Source organism: Anguilla rostrata, chromosome 11 (assembly GCF_018555375.3).
Source record: "Anguilla rostrata isolate EN2019 chromosome 11, ASM1855537v3, whole genome shotgun sequence".
Lineage (NCBI taxonomy): Eukaryota > Metazoa > Chordata > Actinopteri > Anguilliformes > Anguillidae > Anguilla > Anguilla rostrata.
The window spans coordinates 40761447-40788682 of NC_057943.1; the positions used below are offsets into that span (position 1 = coordinate 40761447).

The window sequence follows — 27236 nt, forward strand, 5'->3', positions numbered from 1 at the left end:
AATTTTTTTTTACATGTACATTATATATAAATATAGTCCAATTACTTAAACAAATGTATCCATCCAATTATAATTACATTAAATACCTGTGGGTTTCCAACCTTTATTCAAACTCGTGCCTTAGTTAGTTAATTGGGTAAGTGTAACAGAGTGTTGGAATCTTTAGCCAATGGGAATCTCCTGTAGTTAAGAAACAGCGAGGATGAATGACCACAGGAGCTGAGAATCTTGTGGTTGAACACAATCCGTGTTCACCACCAAACCCCTTAGGACAGGATTTTGGATCCACTGGACCCAGGAGTCTGGTCACCAGAAGAGGAGGTGCAGGCGTGGGAGCCGACTCACCATACATCTTCCCCTCGTCGGAAAGGATGATCTTCCTGCGTCCACAGGGGGGGTAGATGGCCAGGGCCTCCTGGAAGCTCTGCTCGATATCGGGGCTCCACACCCCTTCAGCGTCCCCGTCCATGCCCGTCTTGTCCAGCCCATCGGGCCCATCGTCCCGCCCCTCCTCCGGGCTGCCGTTCGCACTCCACTCGTTGGACGCAATGATGGCGGCTACCCCTGGGCCCGGCAACGAGCCCCAGAATGAGGACGGCTGGGAAAAAGAAAGTAAACTCAGACTGGAGGCACAACCACCTGAGGAGGATCCAACAAGACATTCTGCAATACCAAAACGGACAACCCTGGCATTGGAACGTTACAGTCCATTAGAGTACAACATGTTTGGCTAAATGTTGTGCAACCGCTGTTGGAGCCTTCAGCTTTCAATCAACCTCAGCTAAACAAACTGCTATTCAATGTGGCATGACACATGATCTATTGTTACAGGTGGCCAGATAAATCCCTTAAACTGGAATCCCCCAGTCCAGCTGTAAATCACTCCCAGGAAGACATGGTCATCTCCAGTGCCCGAACGACACCGCGTAATTCAACTCGTCATCCAACTGATTCAGAGGAAACAAAAACAGGATGACGCAATGGATCTCCTAGGTCACGGTCAACTGGACTACACTGCACAATGCTGAACGTGAAACCAGACTCAGGTATGGAGACGTTGAGGACATCAGCCACAGTTTACAACCTTCCCAGGATGAGTCGATATAAATAGCACTCACGCTTCGGATAAATCTCAACCATATGCATGAACCATAAGGTGCTCATAAATTAAACACACAGTTTCAGGAAGACCACCAACGCCTGTAAAAACCTGCACCGGGCCCCCATCTACATATAGAGGGGCCCCACAGTGAGGAACTTACCAAAGTTTCACCTAAGGTAACTTTTAAACTATCACAATTACTAACTACCATTTCCCGCAGGCAAGCACTACTTAAAACGACAGAATTACAATATTAACAGTTCAGTTTAATGGCATACAATTTCCAATTCTGGGTAGTCTTAAAAATATATAATCCAGTCGCTGGTGTTCTCCATTTGAAAAAACAACACGCCCCCTAATTGTTGTTATAATTTCCGCAGCGATCATGGGTCTGAGCCGCCATCTGTCAAATGAATCCGAAATATCATAAAGCAGAGCGTTTAAAGAGCTCCCTAATAAGACCCAAACCACAGGGAATTCTTGTGGTCGTGGAATTTCATCCCGATGCGGCGTCCTCGCTGCTGGGAGAATGCAGGGATCTTAAGCGTTTTTCAAGCCCTCTCCTCGTCAGAAAGGCACTGCTGGCAAGGCCAGAGCACAAACTCATTGTTTCTTGGATGCTTATTAAAAGATTGGTGCATACATTATGCTGATTCTAGGAAGAAAAGGACATGCACTGGGTAAATACCACAAATGTGAACTGGAAAATGTCCACAGTAGACTCAGTAACATTGGCTACTCCAAGGCATTCCAACAAAAGGCATTCGTCAAGTCTTTCAGTAAACATTTAATTGGAAATTGTAACAAACCACAATTAGACAAATCCTGGTGTCTGGCAAATCAGAAAGGGTGAAGAGCTGACTAGATTAAATTCTGCTGACTACAAGTTTTAGAAGAGTTTTTAGATACTTTTTAGCTTTGATACTTCGACAGAAAACACAGTAAAGCAATACATAGATTGGATGAATATACAGAATATGTAGGCCCACACAACAGTGCAGTTAGTCCCAGAGCAGACTTCCTAAGCCGATTCATCTCTGAATTGATCGACAGTTTGATGGGTTTTATACCTTCATATTTTGCTAAGTTGGCCTGAGGAAGACCAATTAGAAGAGTTATTACATGAAATGTACCAAATGGACTGTAAATAGGTGCTAGGCAAAAAAACCAGGGTGTACTGACAATTTAATACCATCCACTCACCCCTGCCTCCTGCCTACATCCTTAACAATGCTCATTTTGCCTCTTACCAGCATTTGCTACATAGGAAAGAAAAGAAACTGGCATTTTACTACCCTCTGAGTTGATGTGAATGGAGTCTTTAAATGAGGGTTGTCCAGTCTTATCCACAAAGGCCGGTGTGGGTGTAGGTTTTAGTTTGGGCCCAGCACTAAGGCACCTGATTCTACTCATCAAAGTTTTGGTTGAAGTCCACGATTAGTCAATGAGCAGAATCAGGTGTCATAGTGCTGGGCTAAAACTAAAAGCTGCACCCACAGCAGCCCTTTCCAGATAAGACTTGACCACCCTACTCAAAATGAATAGTTCCAAAATGGCGCCATTTTGTTCCCAGCAACCCTGTCGCATTTCTCTGACAGAAGCACGTTCCCCGCTTCAGTGCAGTACAAACAGTGCAGGGAATGTACACCGCACTCAAGGCACACAATGGGCATGTGTCACGATGACCAGCTGGATCAGCTGACCATTGTGCTTCAACAAAATCATTTTAGTGGCCAGAAAGGGCGCAACAAGCAAACACAACCAAGTCTACTGTGTGAGGACGACTTTGGCATCACCAGCAAAAAAGAAAAAACAACTGAAAAATTCCCGCTGTTACCCCAACAGTAAATTAAACAGTACAATCTAACCCCAACTGTGAATTTGTCAGCCATGACTTAACAGAAACATGCCAAAAGCAAGCAGAGAAAATAGGCTAAAATACAATTCTACTTATGGAGTCCATGATAATTTATTTGGTAAGATCAAACCTTCATTTTATCATTTCTTTGCCTATATAGGAAAGTCAGTTCAAGAAGCAAAAACGAATTAAACAAAATCATGATTAATCTTGCAAGGCGGATAGTATTTACATAAAAAGATGTGCAAAATGTCACAACGGTTAAATATTATGGCATTACTGAAAAATTGGGACTGGAAGACAGGGAGTTCCAACAAGGGGTAGTGTACTCTCATGTGTGCATGTGTTTGCATGAGAAATCTGGAGAACTCACTTAAACAAATGCAAATCCTTTCCAATGTCACTTTTAAGTACTTGTTGGATCTGAAACCACCTTTACTCTTCTTGAAAAATTAAATGTTTCAATAAAAGTAAAGAAGAAACACAAAAATAAATCAGGTAAACCTGTGTTCAAGTTGCAATCGAGAGTCATAAATTCATAACTCAAACTGTTATGTCGGCAGGTCAGTGTGAATGGGGTGTTAGTGAGCCGGTCAGTGTGAATGGGGTGTCAGTGAGCCGGTCAGTGTGAATGGGGTGTCAGTGAGCCAGTCAGTGTGAGTGGGGTGTCAGTGAGCCAGTCAGTGTGAATGGGGTGTCAGTGAGCCGGTCAGTATGAGCGGGGTGTCAGTGAGCCAGTCAGTGTGAGTGGGGTGTCAGTGAGCCGGTCAGTGTGAATGGGGTGTCAGTGAGCCGGTCAGTGTGAATGGGGTGTCAGTGAGCTGGTCAGTGTTAATGGGGTGTCAGTGAGCCGGTCAGTGTCAATAGGGTGTCAGTGAGAATTTCAGTGCTAGCATTTTAGCAACATCGTTAGTCGGCAAAAAAGAAAGTGGCTAAAGGCAGGAGCTAAGCATTCTGTACCATACAGTAACACTGCACAGTCAGTAGATCTGTGTCTCCTGATGAAAATAAAAAACACACAAACAAAACCAAAAATGCGGAAGAGGACCAAGCTTAACAGGGGGAAAGTCCAGGCTCCCTTGAGTCCTGAACGCTTAAAAAAAAAAAAAAACACCCCAGAAGAACACAAGGGCAACACCAGCGGAGATTTTGAGGAGTGCTGCCTATCTGGCATGTGTGAGAGCCCACAGGCCAGGGCCGGCGCTCGACAGCGCCGATGCCGTACTCCCTTCCCAGACGCCTCGCTCCCTGTCCGTGGCCAGACGCGGCCTGGAGACGCAGCTCCAGAGCACACGGCGTTTCAGCGTGCGCACCGCGAGACCGCTTATCACCCGCTTCTCCCACGGCAGCCATAAACCAGTTAACTCGTTCTGTGACACGCGGGGGTCGGACGCTTCGTACTTTCACACAAACGTATCCGCTCTCTCGTGCACTTTGGCCATCTGAAGTTACACGGCACATCTGGCGTGTCCAACCGCTCGCGAGACACTCCCCGCTTTCGCCGAGCGTTTCGCAGAAGCGCCGAGCTTCCTCCCCGACGGTTCGGTCAGTCAGACCCGCACCAGCTGCGCGCGATATGTCTGCGGGGTCATTTCTGTGGCCCGTGTGGGGGGGGGAGGGGAGAGAGAGAACCACAGGTTTTCAGAAAGAAATGGTCAGAGGTGTGTGTGTGAGAAGGGGGAGGGGGGCGTTGGTTCACGCTGTGGTTCCAGGGACCTTAATGAAGATAAATAAATGCAATGGGTCTGTCTGGAGCAGACCTGCCATGAATCAGCAGCTTGGGGAACGGGGGGGGGGTTCAAGAGAAAGAGAGTGAAAGGGATAGTTAGTGTGAGAGAGAGAGAGGGGGAGGTGGGGAGGGAGAGAGGGACAGAGAGAGGGGGGCGAGATAGAGGACAGAGAAATCAGTGAGTGAGAGAGACAGAGAGGGAGAGGAGTGAGTGAGCGAGAGATAGACAGACAGAAGCAGCGAGAGCGAGAGAGGAGAGAGAGAGAGAGAGAGAGAGAGAGTGAGAGCGGCTGAAATTCCAGACATGCCCTTATTAAGAAGGCAAGGCGAGCCTGTGCCGATTCTCCTCTGGCCTCTGGGAGCTCCCTCCTGTCACCCACAACCCCCCCCCCCCCCCCCCGCCCCCGCCCCTCCCCTCCGCTTCAGAACGTCTCTGCCCAAATAAGGACAGAAGACCAGTGGAGAGTCGTATGTAGGAGGAGGGGGAGGAGGAGGAGGAGGGGGCATGGCGGTGATGAAGGGGAGGGGGCGGGGGTGGCCGCTTGTCCAATTTAGGCGTCCACCTCAGCCTCAGAAAACAAGGCTGGCCCCCGGGAGAATACACTGCGCAGTGTCGACTTGACGGAGCCCACCACCCCACCCCACCCCACCCCGCCCCGCCACCGGCCCACCCCACCCCCGCCACAGGCCCACCCCCCGGCCCGGGCCTGGAGCAGGGGGGCAGGTTGAGCGCCGAGCGATCCATTACAGTCTGCAGCCGACGGCAACCGCTCAGGCTACGCTTATCTGCGCGCTGCGAAGGCGATCCGCTCGACACCTCGCTATCCCAGGCCCCTTCAGCCTGCGCCGCCCACTTATACTAAAAAAAGAGCCCGACAACGGAACCATCAAAAGCAGCCGTTTACGGCCTGTAACTGGGAGCTTCTTTTAACGACTTTTTAAGGAGTTTTACGTCAATATAAAAAGCACTTCTCCTCTTTATGAACACAAACCCTCTGATGTTAAAATACTTTTGTTGTGCACTCCTAGTAATTACGCAAAATGGAAAACATCAATAATAAAGACGTATATGGCCAGGTTATTAAACCCGTATATCATACAGAGCTCTTGAAAAGCAGGCACATGAAAGCCTTTTCATTTGAAGGTCCAGACACTCTTAAGCAGCAGCAAGTGGTCTACCTTGGAGCTTTAAATCACGAAACGAGGGGAAACTACCTGGCTTTTGCACATTGAACAAGGCTATGAATCACATCTGTGTTGGGGCTTTGGGCTTGAACAGCAGCAGTGCATGATGCTTGCAGATTAACCCAAAATTTTGCCATGACCCACCACTTGTTAATATTTGGCATATTTTCAAATGTGGAACCGAAACATTTTTAACGGGTCGAAAGAACCCCAGGTACATTGGACCTGGCACAGTCTCTGTTACAGGTGTGATGCTTCATAAGACTGGTACGAATGTTAATGTGAAATGTGGCTCATGCCTACCACTATACAACAGGATAAACAAACAGCATACAACACCAAAATCCACAACATGGGCGCTTGCCCTAATGAAAACCGAGAAGGTTACGCGCCTCAAAAATGCGCCAACAAGCCACGAGATCCATCACGAAAGTGGAGGAAAAGCATAAATCACCGGTTCACGCAGACCCAGAGGTGAAGGACATGGAGACTTTCCATTAATCTCAGCTGAACTGTTCCACTACACGTCATTCTTATTACAGTCTTATCTATTTATACATTCATCGAAATTACACTGCAAAAACGCATATTATACACAGCTAAAAATCTGTCCTAACAAGTGTTTTAAAGTAGAACAGTAGAAATTATTAGTTTGTTTTAAGTTACTGTTTTTTTAAAAAATTTCTTACCCCATTGGCAAAATCTGATATTGGCAATATTTTTGTCTACTGTAGCAAAAAGGTAAGAGAGGTAAGGTTTTAAGTCTAAACGTAAGACTAAAATACTTGTTGAGACAGACTTATTTTTTTATTTTTGCAGTGTAGGCAGTAATCCATAATTAATTCCTTTTAATAAGAATCACATTGGCATTTGAATTGAATCATCTGGCTCATAGTCAGCTGGTTATTACAAGTAGAAACCTTTTAATGTATGAGCTTGTCCTTGAGACTTTACTCATGAAACATAGCTGATTATGTTATCAGTGATCCTTCTGAGTTAAGTATCCTAGACACCGCCATTATCACAGGCAGATCCCAAAGCACCAATCCCACAGCCCTGCACAGATCCCCCTCTGTGGGAAACTCCGGGTTGAAACACTGACAGGGACCCTGTGCCGGAGGAGGTGCCTGTGTTTACCAAACACTACGAGGAAACCCTTTGCCATGCAGGTAAGAACCCAAACAAAATGCGGGAGAGTAAAAGTGAGGATTTTGCAGACGGACGGCGTGGCAAACAACACTGGAGCTGACAACCTGAGTGTCTGTTTACACCACAGAATCCCGGCATTCCCCGCCCCCGAATCTCGGGTTTACTGCCAAGACTAGAACAGCCATTACTCACCACTTTTCCTAGGAATAACCACGAATGCAACAAAGGTCCACTGCACCATTTAAGACTCTGCAAGTCGAGCTGATTAATGACACAATACTACTGTACAACTGATCCCACATATGCTCTGTTGCATATGCCATATTTTTGGGGCAATGAAGTGAAGAGTGGAAGGGAGGGTGACAGGAGAGCTCACTTTACATTGCTGCGTGGGTGAAGAGAGACTATTCTGATATAGTGATTTTTATAAAGTTTGGAGATCCATGCAGAAGTCTTTCTGTACGGAGAGGGTAATTAGGGAGGGGAAATCCAAAATCCCAAATGCAATGAGCAGCTTTCTAATCCCGTCACTGAGACATTGCACTCACCCATGTACTCAGCAACAAACAGGGTAAGTTTCAGAGACTAACCACGGGCAAGTGGAGACAAACTATGGGCAAATGAAGACTAACCGTAGGCAAGTGGAGACAAACCATGGGCAAGTAGAGACTAACCATGGGTAGAACTGCTGCCACAAAAGAGACAATGGCACACAGGGTCTGTGTCTGAAGGATTCTGGGAAGCATATTCTCTCAGAAAGCCCTGTGAGGCAGGTAGAACGCATCAAGCAAGTGTGACTATAAACAGGGCGTAGGGTGTGATACACAACATGATACACCTATTCAAGTTAATAGAGAGAGCAACACCAAAACAAGCGTAAATAGCTGCGACCGCACACGCACATGCATCCACGCACACACCCTCACACAAACACGTGACCTCTTCTTTGGCTCATGACTAACCTTTCCACTAAATCTTGTGCAAATTTGTGAATCCATTCGGGAGTTGTGCGCCTTTTTGTGATAGGCCATGCCCATCGCCACGCCCCCTCTCAGTCAATCGGCCTGAAAGTTACTCAGCTGTATCTTCCGGTGAAGATGAACATGTCCATGCCAAATTTCAGCCTCCTGGGGCGAAAACTGTGGCTGCTACGGGGTGGGACACTTTTGTGGACCGACCGACCGACAGACAGAACTATAGAGCTGCGGTCGCAGCTAAAAACAAATGAGGAATATAATTGTGTATCACACTTTCAACTCAACTGTCTGATGGCCAGAGTTTGCATTTGTATCTATATACTCACATTTTTATTTTTCAGTCATCTTCACAGCGTCATTAAAGAGCTCACAAAATTTCTTGTAAAAATATTTTTCTCCTCAGAAAAACAGATGAAAACGAAGCAAAGCGCAGATTACCTGGAGCAGCCTGCCAGCTCTCTACTTGTTTAAATATTAGCTTACCAGAGTAGTGGCCAGAGAGGCATACACACCAGTCTGTGCCAGCACTCAGGGATGGATGCCGTAAATCTTCACAAAATTGGATGAATTGCGGTATCGGGTGTTTCCATCTCATAGACACAACCACCTCCCAAATGGAAAAGTGGCTTCTTTTCATCAAGACACGCTAAATCATCAGATTTTATGGCTGAAGCGAGTTGAGGGTCAGTCAGCTGGGTATATGAAGAAAATCTGCGAAGGTTTCTGGTGGTGATGTCAGTTTTTTTTCACATTGTGCTACCGATACCAGCCTACAGGAAAAACAGGGAATGAGATTTGGCCTTGGGGACGACACAGACAGCAACCTATGGCTCAGGGCTTAGAGGGCCAGGGCCATAGGATCCACAAGCCAGAAGGAGAGAGAGGGTGGATCAGTGAGCAGGAGGGAGAGAGAGGGAGAGAGAGGGTAGATCAGTGAGCAGGAGGGAGAGAGAGGGAGAGGGTAGATCAGTGAGCAGGAGGGAGAGAGAGAGAGAGTGGATCAGTGAGCAGGAGGGAGAGAGAGGGTAGATCAGTGAGCAGGAGGGAGAGAGAGGGAGAGAGAGGGTAGATCAGTGAGCAGGAGGGAGAGAGAGGGATAGAGAGGGTGGATCAGTGAGCAGGAGGGAGAGAGAGGGTGGATCAGTGAGCAGGAGGGAGAGAGAGGGTGGATCAGTGCGCAGGAGGGAGAGAGAGGGTGGATCAGTGCGCAGGAGGGAGAGAGAGGGTGGATCAGTGCGCAGGAGGGAGAGAGAGAGGTGGATCAGTGGCAGGAGGAGGAGAGAGAGGGTGGATCAGTGCGCAGGAGGGAGAGAGAGGGTGGATCAGTGAGCAGGAGGGAGAGAGAGGGTGGATCAGTGCGCAGGAGGGAGAGAGAGGGTGGATCAGTGCGCAGGAGGGAGAGAGAGGGTGGATCAGTGCGCAGGAGGGAGAGAGAGGGTGGATCAGTGAGCAGGAGGGAGAGAGAGAGAGGGTGGATCAATGAGCAGGAGGGAGAGAGGGGGTGGATCAGTGAGCAGGAGGGAGAGAGAGGGAGAGAGAGGGTAGCTCAGTGAACAGGAGGGAGAGAGAGTGTGGATCAGTGAGCAGGAGGGAGAGAGAGGGTGGATCAGTGAGCAGGAGGGAGAGAGAGGGAGAGGGTGGATCAGTGAGCAGGAGGGATAGAGAGGGAGAGGGTGGATCAGTGAGCAGGAGGGAGAGAGAGAGAGAGAGGGTGGATCAGGGAGCAAGAGGGAGAGAGAGAGAGGGTGGATCAGTGCGAAGGAGGGAGAGAGAGGGAGAGGGTGGATCAGTGCGAAGGAGGGATAGAGAGGGAGAGGGTGGATCAGTGAGAAGGAGGGAGAGAGAGGGTGGATCAGTGAACCGGAGGGATAGAGAGGGTGGGTGTGCATGGCATGCCCAGGAGACCTAGCCCTTTAGCCCTTTAGCCCTTTGGCCCTTTGTCTTAAAGAGGGGGTTCCACCTCAGAGACGCTGCTTGCACCCCAGGTCAGTATCGCCTCTGCTTTTGCTGAGGGGAGGAATAATGGGATGGCGGTCGCCATAACGACAACCCAAAAACGTGAAGAGGTGTCACATCCATTCAGCCTCCCTAAATCACACCTTGTTCACACGTCATGCTGGGAATTAAAGATTTCCCTCTCATGGACAGGTACACTATATACTTTGATACAATTCAACATTTAAATCGGGACACTGCACAGTTTCTGTGGTGCATATCACTGTCAAGAGAGGCAATATACTGATCTGCAGGAAAGCCATATAGACACCTGAACATGCCGAGACCCTGGTCAGCTTAGTGAAAGAGTCCCAGGCAAAAGCCCACAGAGGTTCACAGTCAGGAGCAGAGCGTGAGACAGCCACAATCGTACACTGGAAGCAGAACTTATCTGCCAATAGAAGGCTAGTGTGGTTCAGCGCATGACCTTCTATTACTACTCCGTGTCCACCTGTTAAAAACGCTCCACTCCCTGGTCCCACACAACCTCTGAACAACGCCAAAAATATCACGCACGAGAGAAATCGAGCAATTGATAAAAGGCTTTATGATTAATCTCGTCACTAATCCCAAAGTCAGGTGCTTCCATCAGCAGAGTCACCGGAGGGAATCGGGAGGGCAAGTCTCTATATTGCGCAACCACCAATCCAGGCATGATCTACGGAGTCTTAAGTGTCACCTGACACCTCACGCACGCATGTACACTCAACACATTCGAAAATATAAGTTATTATTCAGGAGCTCGGCTAACCTTGTAAAATTTGTTCAGATTACACCCAGGACATTGGCAGGTGTGGAAAAGGGGTTCAACAAATCATTTCACTTCTATTTCAGGCAGCCCACGGACACCTTTTATTGCCATTCTGAGTGACCAGTCGTATCATTTGAGTGACCAGTTGTATGTTTTCTGATACACGAGCCCATTGGACAACGGCTTTTCAGCACAACAGCCCACACAGAATACTGTGGGAATGCAATCATCTCTCGCTGTCGACATGCAGAAGCCTCCAGGCAGGACTATTCAACCAGCAGCCTTCAGGCCTTTGAAAGAAATCGTACGCACACACGCACGCACACACGCACGCACGTGCACGTGCACACAAACACGCCCACACAGGGACACACAGACGCGCACGCACGCAAGCACAATGAATCAAAAATATTATTTTTCAAATGGTTTCAACTTTCAAATCAAGCATCCAAATGTGTTTTTTTTCTTCAGTGTTTTAGAAATGAAAACATGAGGAACTGATCGAGTTCCTGTATACTTAATAAGGCACTGATAGAGTTCCTGTATATTAATAAGGCTTTTGTTTAGCTAACTTGGACGCTTTCCATCTCTTCAAGCACAATGTCATCACTAATGAGACAGAAGACAAAGAAAAGCAAGGCTTAAAACTTACATTTGGTAATCCCCAAAACAATTTTATACACTTCACATTTGTATATTTAAATTTGATCTGAGGTTGAAATGAATAACTGAGAAGGCACAGAAAACACTCAACAATATAAAAAGAAAAAAAGTTTTAAACTACATATCATAAAAAGGGTATTAGCAGAGCATTCACTTCAGTTCTTCATTACAATAAAACCTGTCACTCCCAAAAAAGCTGTAACAGGAAGAGGAGATAGGTGGGGAAATGAATAACACCTTTTGAGCTAATGGGCTTTCTTTCACAAATCACAGGATTTTCTCCCCCCATCTAGCCTTGCGCCTTTTCTGTTTGCTATTCGCAGGCCGCGCCATATGTCATCCCCAACAAGTGTGAACAGCTGACAAATGGCCGCAATTGTTCTTCCCTCCGAACGGGGTGACTCAAGTCCCGCGAAAATGAAAAAAACCAAGGCCCTCGCGGGCTCCTCAGACCAGGCTGCATCGGCAGAAATTAATTAAAGCAGATTAAGTGGCTGGAAACAGCGAGAGAACCGTGAGTGCAGACTACCACTGCCCCATTGTCTAACCCCCCCCAGGAGTGAAATTTCATTACTGCCACCCCCCCCCCCCCAATCCAGAGACATAGGGAGGGAGCCATATGCAATACCCTGAGGGAGCAAAAGTAAGACTGCGCATCATGCTTTTAAAAATAATATTAAGCACATGATATAAAGAGACAGAGACAAGGGGGAGGATAGGGAGGGAGAGAGAGAGGGAGGGAGGGAGAGTCCAAAAAGTGCTGGCACCCTCCTTATTATACTGGACTGTTGGTGCAGCTGTATCACTTGTCTGTGTGAGTCTTCCTGCGGCTATTCCCTGGAGCTAGCCCCCCCCCAATAGATAAGACACCCATACAGACACTCACACACACACACACACACACAGACAGACAGACACACACTTGCACACACGCAAACACGCACACACCCACTTGCACACACACACACACACCCACACTCGCAAACACACACGCACACACACACACTCGCAAACACACACACACACGCACACACACATCCACACACACACTCGCACACACACAAACACACACGCATGCACACAGCCCTTGACAAAGAGGAACAGGACCCTGACTGGAGGAGCAGCTGCTCACAGAGATCAGATTACAGATAAGGAAGACGTTCTCGGCCCAGGCCAGAGGAGCTGGTTGCTGTGACAGCACAGGAGGGAGTTTCCAACGGGGTGACTGACAGAACTGGATCTGCAGAACCCCTCCCACCTGGTCCGTACACCCACAATGCACTCCCACCATCGCCTGAGGCAGACGCCTCACGGAAAGCAGGAAATGCATAAAAATACTGTTACTGCATCGTTATGTAATTGCAAAACATTTGCTGAACTTTTTGATGAGTTACAGGAATAAAGATGAAGGCACTGTGTGTCAAACTGTGCTTTGAAATATACGGACACTCTGCAGAAGTGCATGGGACCAGCTACTGGACATTACAGGCATTTCTTTACAAGCATTTAGCAGGCGTTCTTATCCAGAGTGACTTACACACCTTTTTACATAGCATTTACCTTGCATCCATTTATACAGCTGTATATATACTGAAGCAATGCAGGTTAAGTCCCTTGCTCATGGGTACAATGACGGCACACAACCTGGGACTTGAACCCGTGACCTTCACGTAGCAAGACCAGCTCCTTCCCCATTATACTACGCGGACATTGAGCAATATTTTCTAACTAGGGCTGCGTGTAACCGAAAGGCAGTTATTTGTCAGATGTTACGCCAAGATGCATGTGGCACACGTTGAGATACTACAGGGGAGGGAAAGCAGGCCATCCCTCATCCCCTTTGCACAGTGGCCGTGACCCGCAATCTTTGTTAAAATCAGTGGCCCAGACACACACATGCAACCATGCGCACGCACACACACACACAGGACCTGCAGAACCGGTCTCCATGCTGAAGAACCTCCAGCAGACACACCTCAAGGCCAGCCAGACTGAAGCCTGCACAACTGGCTCCTTATCAGCGGCAAACCGCCCCCAGCCTCTCGCCGCTGTCATTTCCGTGCCTCCCTCTGTCTAACCGCTGGAGCCCTGCAGTCCCACCCACTTCACCCTCTCCGTTCTGCGGGGCCCGGGGGGCCCGGGGGGCCCGGGGGGCCCGGGGAGCCGTTCGCTCTGGACGGGCGCCGAGTCTGCGGGAGCGACCCGAAACCCTCCTGCCGGGACAGCAGAGCCCCCCCCCCCACCCCAGTCCCCAAACCCCACCCTTCCCCCCTCGGTCTGCATTTGGCTCTAATAAATCCTGTCCAACTCTTCCAATAACTTCCTCCTACTTCCGTTCTGGCAGGCCACTCAGGAAACAATCAAAGCTGAGAGAGAAAGAGAGAGAGAGAGAGACAGAGAGACAGAGAGAGAGAACGCGGGGAGGGCCAGACAGCTGCACACAGGCGGAGGGGGAGAGGCAAGTGGAAGAGAGAAAGAAAAATAACAGAAGGAAAGAGAGATAGAGAGAGAGCAGAACAACAACAAAAAAAAGCAGGGGGAGACAGACCCAGAGGGGGGGACAGAACCAGGAGGAGGAGGAGAGACACACTCAGACACACTCACCAACAGCACACAACAGGTTCTACGCTGATATCAATACATATTGACACCTTTACCCACACACGCACACTCGCAGACACCTAGCCACTCTATTCAAATAAGCTTGGTTTGGCAGCAAGCACTGCACTAACATCCAAAATGTCAAACAGTCATTTTCTAAATTTGAAAAAAAAAACAACAACTCAAAGTTTAGTACAAAGTACCAGCCAATATTAGTTTGCAAACATATTCTGAAACAGATCTTGCTCTGATACAAGCAATGCAAATTTGTTGCTCATTAAAACCTAAATATAGTGTGCGCAAAGCAGCCCTTTTTTTTGGAAAGTGTGGCCGTGGCGTAATCTGTCACAAGTATGCCACACATAAAAATGAGTATCTGGAAATTGGCAGAAGTGAAAATTCATTCAGGCCTACACAACCCAAGATTACCCGACTGCTGTAGCTTCAAGCACAGTTAGAGAATGGTCTCCCCAGAACCTCACTATTACCGCCCTGACCAATTCTCCCTTACAAAATAAACAATTCTCGCAATGTGTAGCATTACCATTGTATTTACCATGCACGATTTCAAATCAGGGACATATACAGTTAAACCACAATCCAGCTGACAGGGACAAAGACCACAGAATGAAAAAAAAAAAAAAATCTAAGCATATGCCATAATGCTTATTTTACAGCCTGATTCAGCAAGTTTTCTTTCCCTAATATTTTCCAGGCGAGGTTCAGGAGCAGCCAGCTCAGGCTTTCCTGGGATTGGTTCTTTAGCAACAGGGGGATGGTCTATGCTGAATTCAGCATGACCCGAAAGACTGGTATGGATGAAGTTAGTGCTGAGGCGAGCACGTCCGATCAGCCCACCGAGCCCGTGGCCCTGTAACTCTGCAACACAAAGGCTCTCCACTGTAGAGGACAGCCTGTGCTTGTCACTCACTTTGGGGGGGAAGGGTCGGATGGAGAAGGCCAGTGGTCAATACGAAAGGCGTTAGGAACAGTTGGGCTCCAAACTTGTTTTTAAAGTTCCCCAACCCAACCCAGCCAATTCTACTGCCATACCAAACATCCACCCGTTTCCTGTAAAGCAGGCTCTCAAACTCAATCTCTATAAGGCTGTATAGTCGGCTGGTTAAGAGCTTAATTGCTTAAGTGCTTACTTAAACGACTGGCTAGTCACACGCCATATTTCCATAGCTCAAATTGGCTACAGGCTGAAAGGTTAGCCCAAAAAGCCCTATAGACACTGCGGCCCCCCAGGACCAGTTCCACAACCCTGTCCCCTGAGAAGAGAGTCATCTCCGGAACGTTCTGCACACCTCTGAACAGACCCCTGCGGGACGAGTTCCTCCCATGGCCGCCCAAACGTCCCACCGCCTGACGCAGGGTAGCACCGAAAAGCTCCCCGCACGCCCTTTTTGGTCTAAGGTCTACCCATCACCAGAGACTAGGGAGAGTAAGGGGTGTCCTGTTACCCCATGGGTTCTCATTAGAGCCCAGCAAGGGCCGAGAAGGACAGAGAAGGCCCCTCACCTGCCAGGACAACCACTCAAGTTACGCTTCGTCAAAAAAAAAAAAAAGGACTCCAGCTATCAGGGTCAACGAGTCGCCATGTAGAGGTCTCCAGGCTCTTTCTGGACATACACTGAGGACAGAAAGATCCGGAAACTGACACTCAGAACAGAAAGTTTTTCGCTGGCAGCTAAGCGGTCCATGGTCAAATGTTGAATGGGATTTGGAATCAAGACTCATCGCTGGGCTCTATATAAAAATGGTAAGGGCAATGGGAGTGGATTTTAAAAAAAAACTACCATCGGCAACCAGCATCAAAACAATTCCCCTCTAAAACACTGAGGAATGAGCACACTGTTCCCCATTCTACATAACAGCAAGGTTTTAGCACCACTGAAAACCCACCCAACCTGGAACCCAAGGACACAACTTCCTTTATTATTTTCTTCCACTTCGGAATCGTCTTTAAAGACGTGAGCAGAACTAATCGCTGCCACGTAAATGCTAACAACCGCCAACAGCTTGCCACTGCCGATCAACGTCAACAGGAGGATACAGAAAGGCATGCGATGGAAGAACAATTCTGTCAGCAAAATAACAAATGCAGATGTATGGATCAAGCTCAGATGTGCCAACCAGTGCCAGCTTGTACTCCACCGCCGTGGCACCACTTTAAGCGGTTAATTTTTTGGGATCTGAGGAATCAGTTAAGCGTTGTTTCCGTTTTGATCATGAAAGCAATGGGAGGTCTCAGAAGTGCAGCAACTGGGGAAAAAAAAGATATTTACCAGCAACAAAGCTTTGGCAATCCTCAACCTTCTAACAGAGCTTTTAGCAAAAACACTACAATGCAAACAAAAGGCCAATCCAAAGTTAGCGCTGTAGCTAAACAAAGTATTAGGTTCATATTCATGTGACCGTCTTCTGCGTGAGCTGAATAAACGGTATTGGAACAAACTATAAACATTACTTGCTGGGTTTTGGTAATTGTATTGCTTGTACATAAAATATTTCCAACGAAACATTTATACCAAGAATATGGGATTGATTATGAAAATGATCCTCTCAATTATCTTGAAAACATCCAGCCAACTCAACGCTCCGCAGAAAGATGTTCTCGGAAAATGCCAAAGGGAAGTCACTGCAGAAAAAACATGCCTTTTATTTTCTCTTTTTTTTTTAAATAAAAAAGGGGGATTAAGAGAAACTGAGACACATCTTTCGAATGTCTATGAGAGTATTGGAGGAGAAGGAAGTGGACTTTCCTCATACCAAAATACAGGGCTTTCCAGAGCAGGTCACCTGGGCACCAGTAAGTCCATTTACACAGGGAATGACCACTTTAATACGGCCGGTACGACAAGGATACAGATTAATACTAAACGTCTACTTCGGTAAACACATCCAAGAGCATACGACACACATATTTACAACTGGCTACACTGAACAGATACGCTGAGAAGTTGCATCCAAAGGCCGACACGCAAAGGCCGTTAAAACTGGGAGACTTCAGCAAACGCCCTGGTGAAATAACGGGACTCTAGGCTTCTCAGCCTCGACAAGCGGAAAGCTCACAGTCCCTTAACCTCGCGGTGCCTCGTTACAGGACACTGGTCTTGTTTGCTCAAACCGCTGTTTACAGTAGGGCGGGGAAATCACAGCCATTTGGCCGCCCATTCTGCGGAAAGCGTCAAGACGCCACAAACTGCGGCACAAATGGAGCTTGGGCCTGTTCCCTGTTGAGGGCTGAGCTGAGCGGTGTTGAGGATACACACAAAAAAAAAAACGGTTCAGGAAGTTATTTTCTATCTGTAGCCCAATTTGAAAGGGCTGAACGATCCTACTTTTTTTTTACGGTGATCACAAACCATCTGGCTTTTGAATAATTGAGGATGCAAAAAATGATTTTATTGTGCCACAGCCTCAGGAGGCCGTCTGCATGCATATATATGCGAATATAAATGCAGTTCATTTTGAGCCTCTCAGGCTCTGATGAATCTTTCCTCCCCAAGGCAATGGCATTGCAGCTCTGCGCACAAAACAATGAATCCCAACAAAATACTCTCTCATTTTCATTACTGTGTTTGGTTAACCAAAAATGCCGAAGTATTGGCCAAATGAATAACAGATGGCCGTTTTCATTACTTTGAGCTGCACAGCCCTGGGGATGCTGAATCCGGTGCCCCAGTTAGGAGCAATGGGAATGTCTTCAGAGCTCCAGTTAGGAGCAATGGGAATGTCTTCAGAGCTCCAGTTAGGAGCAATGGGAATGTCTTCAGAGCTCCAGTTAGGAGCAATGGGAATGTCTTCAGAGCTCCAGTTAGGAGCAATGGGAATGTCTTCAGAGCTCCAGTTAGGAGCAATGGGAATGTCTTCAGAGCTCCAGTTAGGAGCAATGGGAATGTCTATAGAGCTCCAGTTAGGAGCAATGGGAATGTCTTCAGAGCTCCAGTTAGGAGCAATGGGAATGTCTTCAGAGCTCCAGTTAGGAGCAATGGGAATGTTTTCAGTGCTCCAGTTAGGAGCAATGGGAATGTTTTCAGTGCTCCAGTTAGGAGCAATGGGAATGTCTTCAGTGCCCCAGGTAGGAGCAATGGGAATGTCTTCAGAGCTCCAGTTAGGAGCAATGGGAATGTCTTCAGAGCTCCAGTTAGGAGCAATGGGAATGTCTTCAGAGCTCCAGTTAGGAGCAATGGGAATGTCTTCAGAGCTCCAGTTAGGAGCAATGGGAATGACTTCTACGCAGTGTAGCATGAGTGTGTGTAAAACCAAACGCTGGGGCTTTAAGTGAAAATGTGGAAAAAGGTGGAGTTCATAAATGGATTTATATTTTAATATCAAAAATAGCATGTATATATATATATATAATTTTAATATATATTATATTTATTAAAATATATATATATTAATAATATTATTATACATATATATATACACATATATGTTATAATTGCCGGTGTCATCTGTATCCACTGTGTAAACTGTGGCCTAGACTGTCAGCAAGATCTCATCTCAAGAGATGTACCCATTTCCCCTGAATCATCGCTAAAAAGCATAGAAACTCTTTCATCTCAATATGATATGATATCTCTTTAATCTCAATGATAATATACACCACTCTGCTTGGAAAATAGGAGTTTGGTTACTTTCCATTCAACATCTCCACATACAAAACATAAAAGGTATTAAATTCACAATCTGTCATATAATTGTATTAATTGTCCTTTTACATAATGCAAACAGGTCCTTCCAACAGCAATGCCAATCCTCCGACGTTCGTTTTTTTTTCTTCCTACAATCAAAATCTCATTATGGGCACTCTCAAAAATACTGAACCTTATTAAATGGCCACAGGCCTTCAAATCTAATTATAATTCATAATCTGTCAATATTGACTTCCACTTTTCTTTAACGTTGAGGAGAGGAGCGCAAACAGAGTGAAATAGTAATTTGTATTTGCAAAGGGGGAAAAAAACTAATACTCAAGTTCTGTGAAATACTGTAGGCCAAGCCCTCAAAAAGAACTGCTCCCTTATATCAACCTTTGATGCAAGGGGTTGCAATAAAGAGTATGTGCTCTAGGATATGTTCCTTGGGGTATCATAGTGCTCTTACCACTTCAAAAGTGACAAGGCGACATTTTCACTATTTTTAATAGCACTTCAGGCAAAGTTCAACAACCGAAGTAAACGCATATGAACTGGGTCATTAATTTGACTTTAATCCAATAAATGGCCAACCATAGGAAAAAAGCCTTCTTTGCGTCAAAATTCGTATTTGCCATATGCAGCTGCCAGCAAGTACATTTAATGGTTAAGAAGTACAAATATAAAACCAATTAGCCAAGAAACACACACAGATCCCGTCGATTCACTGCTGAAAGAAAGGCCTTTGGTTTGAGGGAGGCTCTTGCTTTTCTTCAGTGTACACTGAAGTGAATCTGTCTGTGGAGCAGAATGTTAATTCCTTCCAGATTTTGTCTTCACCATCAAAGTCTAATATTAGAATCCTAAAGAACGTTAGAATTTGCCAGTGATGCACTGGTCGCTCCTGCCGATTATGCCAGTGCGTAGTGACTGAACGACATAAAATAATAATCTCAGAAAAGGCAGATAACACTAGTGTGAATATAAGAGCGCATGCCTTATCAATGTCACCGACCAAAAAGCAACTGATTGGACAAAATCACCTGATTATACTGTACACATTGTTCTGAGAAAAAAAGCATAGTCAAAATGACTGGGAACTGTGTTGTTACAACAGCTTATTTTTTGTCTATCCCAAGATCTAAAAACTGATTGGTTTCATATTTATCATTTTTTGTTAGTTTGTCCTGTCAGTATAACTACAAGTAAACCAGGAGGGACAAAATAATCAAAAAATTTCCTGTGTTCCTAATCATACTCACCATACTCATCTAAAAAATAGCACGTAAACCTTACATATTACCACATTAATTCTGAACCGCAGTTTAAGTAGATTAGACTATAGAGCATTTAAGGTACATCTGTTACAATATAGGGCCATGCTGGGTTAGGCTGGCATTTGCCTTGGGATGCTACAGAAATTATTATTATTCTTTCTTTTTTTAAAATCACACACAATGCATGTTGATTTACATGTCATTGGCACTTATCATTCATTCAACTGTCAGAATGTTGATGTATCTTCATTACATAGCACAGCCCCTAGAGCAATGCAATGACATATTGTGCATACTCTTTTGCATGAGACATTCCATATACTCCTTCTCACAAGCCATGTGAAAGAGTGATACAAAATGTGCGCTCTCAAATAGGACACATAGGCATGTTGGAAGTGAAGCATACTTTACAAAAGTGCAAAATCTAAAAGTATATCGCCTCGGCTTTAATATCCAAAAATGCCAATACACTGTACAGAGCACTGCTCTGAGAGTATGAATATGGCTCTTTGAGAGACGGTTTGAATCTCAAGCAATCCATGCAACAGACATATACAGGGCTGTGGGCAGTTGTCAGTGATCTGTGCTGATGCACCTTGACGGACAGCAGGCTGATGTCAGAGTTAGGGCTGACCGATTTAATTTCCTGTCTTTTGAGGGTTTCGGCGAATGCACACATTTCACTTAAAGTATACTTTTTCGTGATGAATTGCATATGGCCTCAGTGCAATGTCAGTAACTCTAAATTTCATCTCTCTCTCTCGCTCTCGCTCTCTCTCCACACACACACACATTTTAAAGAGAATGTCAAAACCAGTCGGTTCATACAATTGCGGCCGCCAGTCCCCGCTTCCGAAAATGTACACAGTGAGCTTTCCACGTGCCGGGCTTTCAAGCTGGCAGCTGCAGTTAGTCCAGACACCTCCTTTGTGTAGGGTTCCCAAGCTGCCTCCTCAAAAAAAAAAAACACCGACGGGTAAGCAGGTCAGGATGCACTAAAGCTTTCATCTACAACATATGTGGAAGGCTCCTGGATAGGAGCAGGTCCAGAAGCACAAAGTCTTCACCACGGTAATATAAACACACTCGATCCACACTGCAACCTGCAAGCAGGAATCCGTCACACGTAGAGGAAATGAGTACGAGACATATTGCATCAGGCCAGCTCTGGAACAAAGCGATATCTCACCACCTTAAAAACATGTATGAAAAGCCAGTCATCTCCCTAGACTAGGTTCAGCTGCCATTTTGTTTTTCTACTCCCCCACAGCCAAAACTGAATAAAAACAAAATTTTACCAATGACTGATTAGGGATTTGTTTTCCCAAAAAATTCTGACAAAAAGCCTAAGATGCATTAAAAAGAGAAACTTCCACCCTGAAAAATTTCCATGAAAACAAAGGAGGCACTCAAAACCATCTGTATTTTAAGTCACTGTAAAAGACAATGTAAATTACAAGGGCTGGAGGAAACACATTGGATTCTGTCTCGTAGTCTTGGTTTTAATTAAGACTACAATCTGTCAAAGGTCGTCTCGCCTGCAGGAACAACACGGCAGGAATAACCGGGGGCGCTATATAAAGCTATGATGTCAGAGAACACACTGGTCATGCTTGCGGACCAGTTTGAAACTTCACAGCCAGCCCTTACAAAAACACTTCCATCTCTGCATCGCTTGTTTTTCTTACCCTTCAGACAGACGATAAAGAATATGGGGGAAGCAATCGAGACTGCACTACAAAATACACAGGCTATACGGCACAAGCTAGAACACAAGCCTGCCCGTCACCAATATTATTTGCAAAGTGCAGTTTATCTTACAATAAAATAAAATGTATCTTTACATTTCAACTGATCGTATTATAATTGAGAAATAAAAGACTCAAGGTAGCACTAAATTCATTCTAATCATAAAGTTTGAGCTTACATTGCTAGAACTGAAAAATACATACATTCTCACATTCAGACCAGACTACCCTTTGTGACTGTTGATTGAGGAGCACAGGCAATGCACTCTGAAAACAAGTTATGATTAATAAATAAGGAACTGATGGGTACATTAGAAAACCTGCAGGTTCATATCGATGACTGAACAGCTGCAAACCTCCGACAGATTATTGTGTCTGGGGGTAAATTTTAATTGGTGTGTCTTATTCACTGGGGGTGCGGTATCGGTGCTGTACCTACTCCAGAGGATGGGTTGGGCGGGGGGGGGGGCCGGGGGTGGGATGACCGGTGCAGTACCCACCCCAGAGGGTTCACAGCCCCCCGTGAGTCAGAGCGGCCAGCCGAAAGGTGAGTTGGCGGGAGGGAGAGGGATCAAAGGGCAAAGCCGGAGAGCAGTCCCGCTCCCCCTGACCTTTCCCAGCACGGAGAGGGCCTCCAGCAGGCCTTTGTTTAAAAGCCCATCTCCTGCTAAATCCCACATAATCCACCGCTCATGCAGAGGAGTCAGAAGTGATGGGCGCGCTGAAGAGCCATCCTCCTCACAGCCCCAGCCCAGCCCCTAAACCCCAGAAGCCACCCCTAGACCTCCAGCCCCAGCCCCCTAAACCCCAGCCCCCTAAACCCCAGCCCACCAGCCCACCCTAAACCCCCAGAACCCTCCAGCCCCCTAACCCCCAGACCCCAGCCCTAGCCCCTAACCCCCAGACCCTCAGCCCCTAAACCCCCAGACCCTCAGCCCCTAAACCCCCAGACCCTAGCCCCCACCCCCAGACCCCAGACCCCCAAGCCTCCCAGCCCACTAAACCCACAGACCCTCAGGCCCCTAGCCCCTTAGACCCCCATCCCCTAGACCTCCAGCCCCATAGGCCCCCAGCCCCTTAGCCTCCAGACCTCAGCCTAAACCCCAGCCCTCAGCCCGCCCAGCCTCCCAGAAACCCAGCCTCCTAGACCGCCAGCTCCCCAGCCCCCCAGGCGCCCAGACACCAGCCCAAATGCCACAGTCACCCCCAACGGCTAATCCTTGTGCTCGGTCTTACTCGCCAGACACCACACCCAGAATTCTCTTTCATTTCCTTTAAGATGATTTATATACGGTTCACAATGCATTAAAGATCTTAATTATCACTACCCGTTGAGTTTATATTTTACAATTATATATTAATGAACAGTTTTACTTTTAAAGTTGTCCTTGTGAGAATAAAATTGACTCATGATGAAATTGACTCATTAACAAAATATTGCTGCTTCATCTAAAGAACATTTTTATAATTATAAACACTGTTTTTAGACACAATGAACAAATCGAATGCATTACTCATTGTAAACAATAACAGAGGTTCTTCCAGCAAGTTCTAACAGAGCAGCTCTTAGCATTAAAAGCTGTGAAAGCCAAAACCTAGTCAGCAAGCTGTCACTGTAACGCAAATTTACAGGTGGCAAAAAATGTTCCTTTCATTGCTCAGAAGAATTTGGAACTGGAAAAGCTTGACTACTCCTGTCTGTCAAGTCAGACCAAAGGGAGTGTTCCAATGAAGGAAGGTGTGGCATAGAAAACCACGATAGCTGATTGACTCCTTAGAATAAGTAATTTAAAAAACTAACCTTTGGTAAGCATTTTGCATTTTACTCGCATTTGCACTTGAATACAAACATTCAAACAGGGAGTTAGCAAGCACACCTGCGGATAATGACCTGACTTGTTTTAACGTACATAAAAACTGAAACAAATTCATTTTCTTTTCTCTGATTTTTTTTTACACTCAGCAAAACTTACCTTACTGATACAGCCACTTTAAGAGTGAAGGTTTGGAATTTAATACAGGCCAGAAGGCACTGCTGCCAAAAGGAAAGCACATTCCAGCATTTTCCAAATTCATAAAAACCCAGAATCAGATCACTTGTGCGATCTGGAGCCAGAACATCTCAAACAGGTACAACAAACGGGTAATTTCAGAAAAAAACTGATGAATGAATGATCCGTTTTACATCTGCTAATTGCTCAATCTACAATCGAATTATTACGTTCCATAGCTTCCATTCACTTATCCGCACGGAAGAAGAACATTACAACATTTTCATAATGTCATTTACTCCTTTTGCCTGCGTTTATCCTATTTTTGTTTGTTTTGTTTTTGTTTTCTTCAACAGTGGAGCTCACTGGAACCCATTTTAAGAAAACGCTATCAAACAAACTCCTCTATAAATCTCCAGGCTAAACAGCCAGCCAGTCAGAGGACCAACCTGGAGTTATGTAGGTTTAAGATTTAGGACGATGTGCCAGAGGACATATGATTACTCGTATGGCTCCCCCACTAGTTTACTTTCTTAAAAAAAAAAGTTGCCTCACACCAGGCAAGTCAAACAGCTGTTCAAAGATCTGTGAAAGAGGCACAACCCCGACTGACCACATAATAAACCTGTCACATTAGACCATACATTTTGGAGGGAACAGAGACTGTTTAGATAACGTGGTCCAAAGCTGATAACACAAGAGGTGCGCGTGTGGGTGGGTGTAGGAGGGGCTTTAGAAAAGCGATTGAAAATCAAATAAATCTGGAATCAATCTAATGAGACAACAGACAGTATCTTTGTTACAGTAATATGGGGGCACAATACATTTTCGCTTCCCTGACATATAATTTACTGTTTGTGTATTTTATTTTTAAATTAAAAATGTTGAAAACTACTCAACTATTTTAAAGTAGCAACAATTCAAGGCGCATTTATTTATTAATAAGTACAAAATTACATGAAAATGACGGAAGTCTAAAAGGCTTCTTTTGTTTTGAAACTAATTTGTAAACAGAAAACAGAAAATGTATAAACAAACTGAACTTCCAAATTATTATATGCCATTACCATGGGATCCAGCGGTTCGTATTTGAGAACTTTCTGATTCAGTTCTGTTCACAATTTATCAATTTTAATATGGAATGTGATTCACACCAGTACAGATCGGGAAGTTTAGAAAGAATTCCAGTGAAAGTGTAAGTAGATAAGATTGAGCAAGGCGGCGGAGGGGGGCAGGGAGGGGGTGGAAGGAGGAGACGATGATGAACTGATTGAGCCGCAGAGGAAGTGGCTCCCTTTTGTTCCTAAAATCCCATCTCCCTCCCTTTTACACTTTTCCAGTTTGGTGAGGAAAGCAGAGCCAGCCACTTCCACATGGAAGGGAAACGGATTCCTCCTCTGTCAACATTACCAAATCATGGTGGGATAATTATATCAGTGCTATTTGTGCTGCAACATGCTAAGATCACAACATACGGTCCGTTCTCTTTGCGCTCCCTCCTCCTCACCGTTCGCCTCGATATTTCCCCATTCTTAATTCGTCTACGACGGCTATTTTCGTTCGTATACATTCACCTTCATTCATCTTGACTTTTTTTTCTTTTTTGCCAAGGAAAGGAAACGCTGGGGGAAAATATTTTGCGTCTTAAAAACCACGATGTCAAGTGTTTCGATCAAAACAACATTGCCTGCTTGCGTTTGATAGAACAAATTTTGATCTAGGAAAGCTAAAAGCACACGCACTTGGCTTTATTAAATTATGGTCGAATATAACAATGCAGTCTATCCACACGTTTACAAAATAGGTTTTGAATTCAATTGTGAGCGTACACCAAAATGAACGTGGAACGAAAAATTGGGTTCCTTCATCATTCATGCTTCCTTGAAATCGGTTCAGTGATGACTCTGAATGGTAGGTTAACTACCGTATTATCACCTCTCAACACAGGCAGTAGCATGTTCTTTTTTTTTTGGGGGGGGGGGTGTTAAGGAAAAACTAATATATTCGATGCTGTGATTGACCCTGGGATATAAAAGCAAAAGGGCGGAGGGACAAAAGGTCGGGAACAAAACTCCCTTTTTTGTGAGCAACAAAGTACTTTTTAAAATCACAAGTGCATAAGCATCATGAGGTAGACGGTTAATTTTATAATTCAAACACAAATTTTTTCTCGTGCAAAAAATGCATCAAAATGACTAGTAACAATCTTGCTGTATGGACATACATTGGGTGTTCTTACCTATAAGATTACTGAGATGGTGGTTAATGAAATCGCGTTTACTTCAGCAATCCACGTTTTCTTATTTTCGTTTTCGCCTCCAATTGATCCCCGGGCAAAAATAAAGATCTCCTCTCCCCTAGAAAAGTTTTGGGAAGTTTGAAGCGGAGTTTCAAGAAGCTGCGGGTAACAGAGAGAATCATAATGCTTAACTTCTTGGTAGTATCGGCAATGGCAAAAATGCTAATAAACCAAGGATTACACTAAATCTAAAATTTAAAGAGTGGGTTACATATCAAGCAGTGCATACACACAAGAAGAGAAAGACGGGCAAAACAAATCAATCATAATAGTTCTCTTCCCTCCCCAACTCGGGGAGTTCCGCGGAAAAATGCAAAAAATGACAAAGATCTGAAAACTTCAAGCGAGCAGCAACTGCATGAAACTTCACAAACCCACTCAGACAAAGAAAGCGTATTTAGCTATAAAGACTCACCTTTTGCTTGGTTCGCACTTCAGCCTTTTCAAGCGCAACGTAAAAGTTTATTCATTTAAACTGTTTATTTTTCATGCGCCTTTTTTATTTTCAATAAATATTTCTCCGGGTTTGAGAGTAAAGGTGGAATGTAAAGTATGACTTTGGTATGAAATCAACGCACGACACTGAAAAACGAAGAAAAAAACTTTCAAGGAGGAGCCACGGTCTTGCGTCAATCAACAAAGTTGGGGGCAGACACTGTGCTGAAATCTCCACCCCCACGAGTTTGAAAATACAGGGCAGTACTTTCGAGTTGCCCATCATTTGACTAGTAAAAATGTCTTTGGCGTAGGCTGTTCACGTTGACGGGTCAAGTCACCACTGTCTGACAATGCTTTATGTATTGTGTAGGGGAAAATGAAACCAAGCTTAAGAACAAAATTAAATATCAGTGTGACCGGGGTTTGCCTACATATTAATCCCTGCCATGTAGGGCGTTCTTTGTGCCAGTGAGCACGTTCCTTAACCTGTAGTTTAGTAGCACGCAGTTGTGTAAACTGGTCATATATATTAAAGGTAAGATAAAAGTAAATATTCCAATATCAATAAAGAGGCATCTGAAAAAAACAGCAGACACAACAATAGAAACATGCCAATTCTTATTATTCTTCTCATTATTATTATTATTGTCATTATGCTTGTACTTCTTTTTTTTTAAGAATAGCATTTAAATGCGCTGTCACGCGCACCAACGTCATTTTATCACCATTTATACCATGCCGTAAGTAAATAAATCGATTTATTATTTAAGTTGCCTGGCCGATTTAACGCGTGAAACAACAGAACACATGACTGATGCAAGCCC

General features: G+C 45.4%; 1 protein-coding gene across 8 annotated transcripts in view; it reads right to left on the minus strand.

Moving 5' to 3' along the window:
* tead3a (TEA domain family member 3 a) overlaps positions 1 to 26614 on the minus strand; it is a 71391-nt gene extending 44777 nt beyond the window's left edge. For 3 of the 8 annotated variants that reach the window (XR_010324251.1, XM_064300102.1, XM_064300100.1), the window contains exons 1-3: positions 26390 to 26614; positions 25915 to 26073; positions 346 to 598 (exon numbers count right to left, since the gene is read on the minus strand). Coding sequence is in view for 7 of the 8 variants with exons in the window: in XM_064300102.1 (XP_064156172.1) it covers positions 346 to 469 (124 nt within the window). In the remaining variant the exon portion in view is untranslated. The remainder of the gene's footprint in view (positions 1 to 345; positions 599 to 25914; positions 26074 to 26389) is intronic. The other 5 variants (XM_064300107.1, XM_064300104.1, XM_064300101.1 and 2 more) reach the window with 4 other exon arrangements.
* Positions 26615 to 27236: the final 622 nt, after the last annotated feature.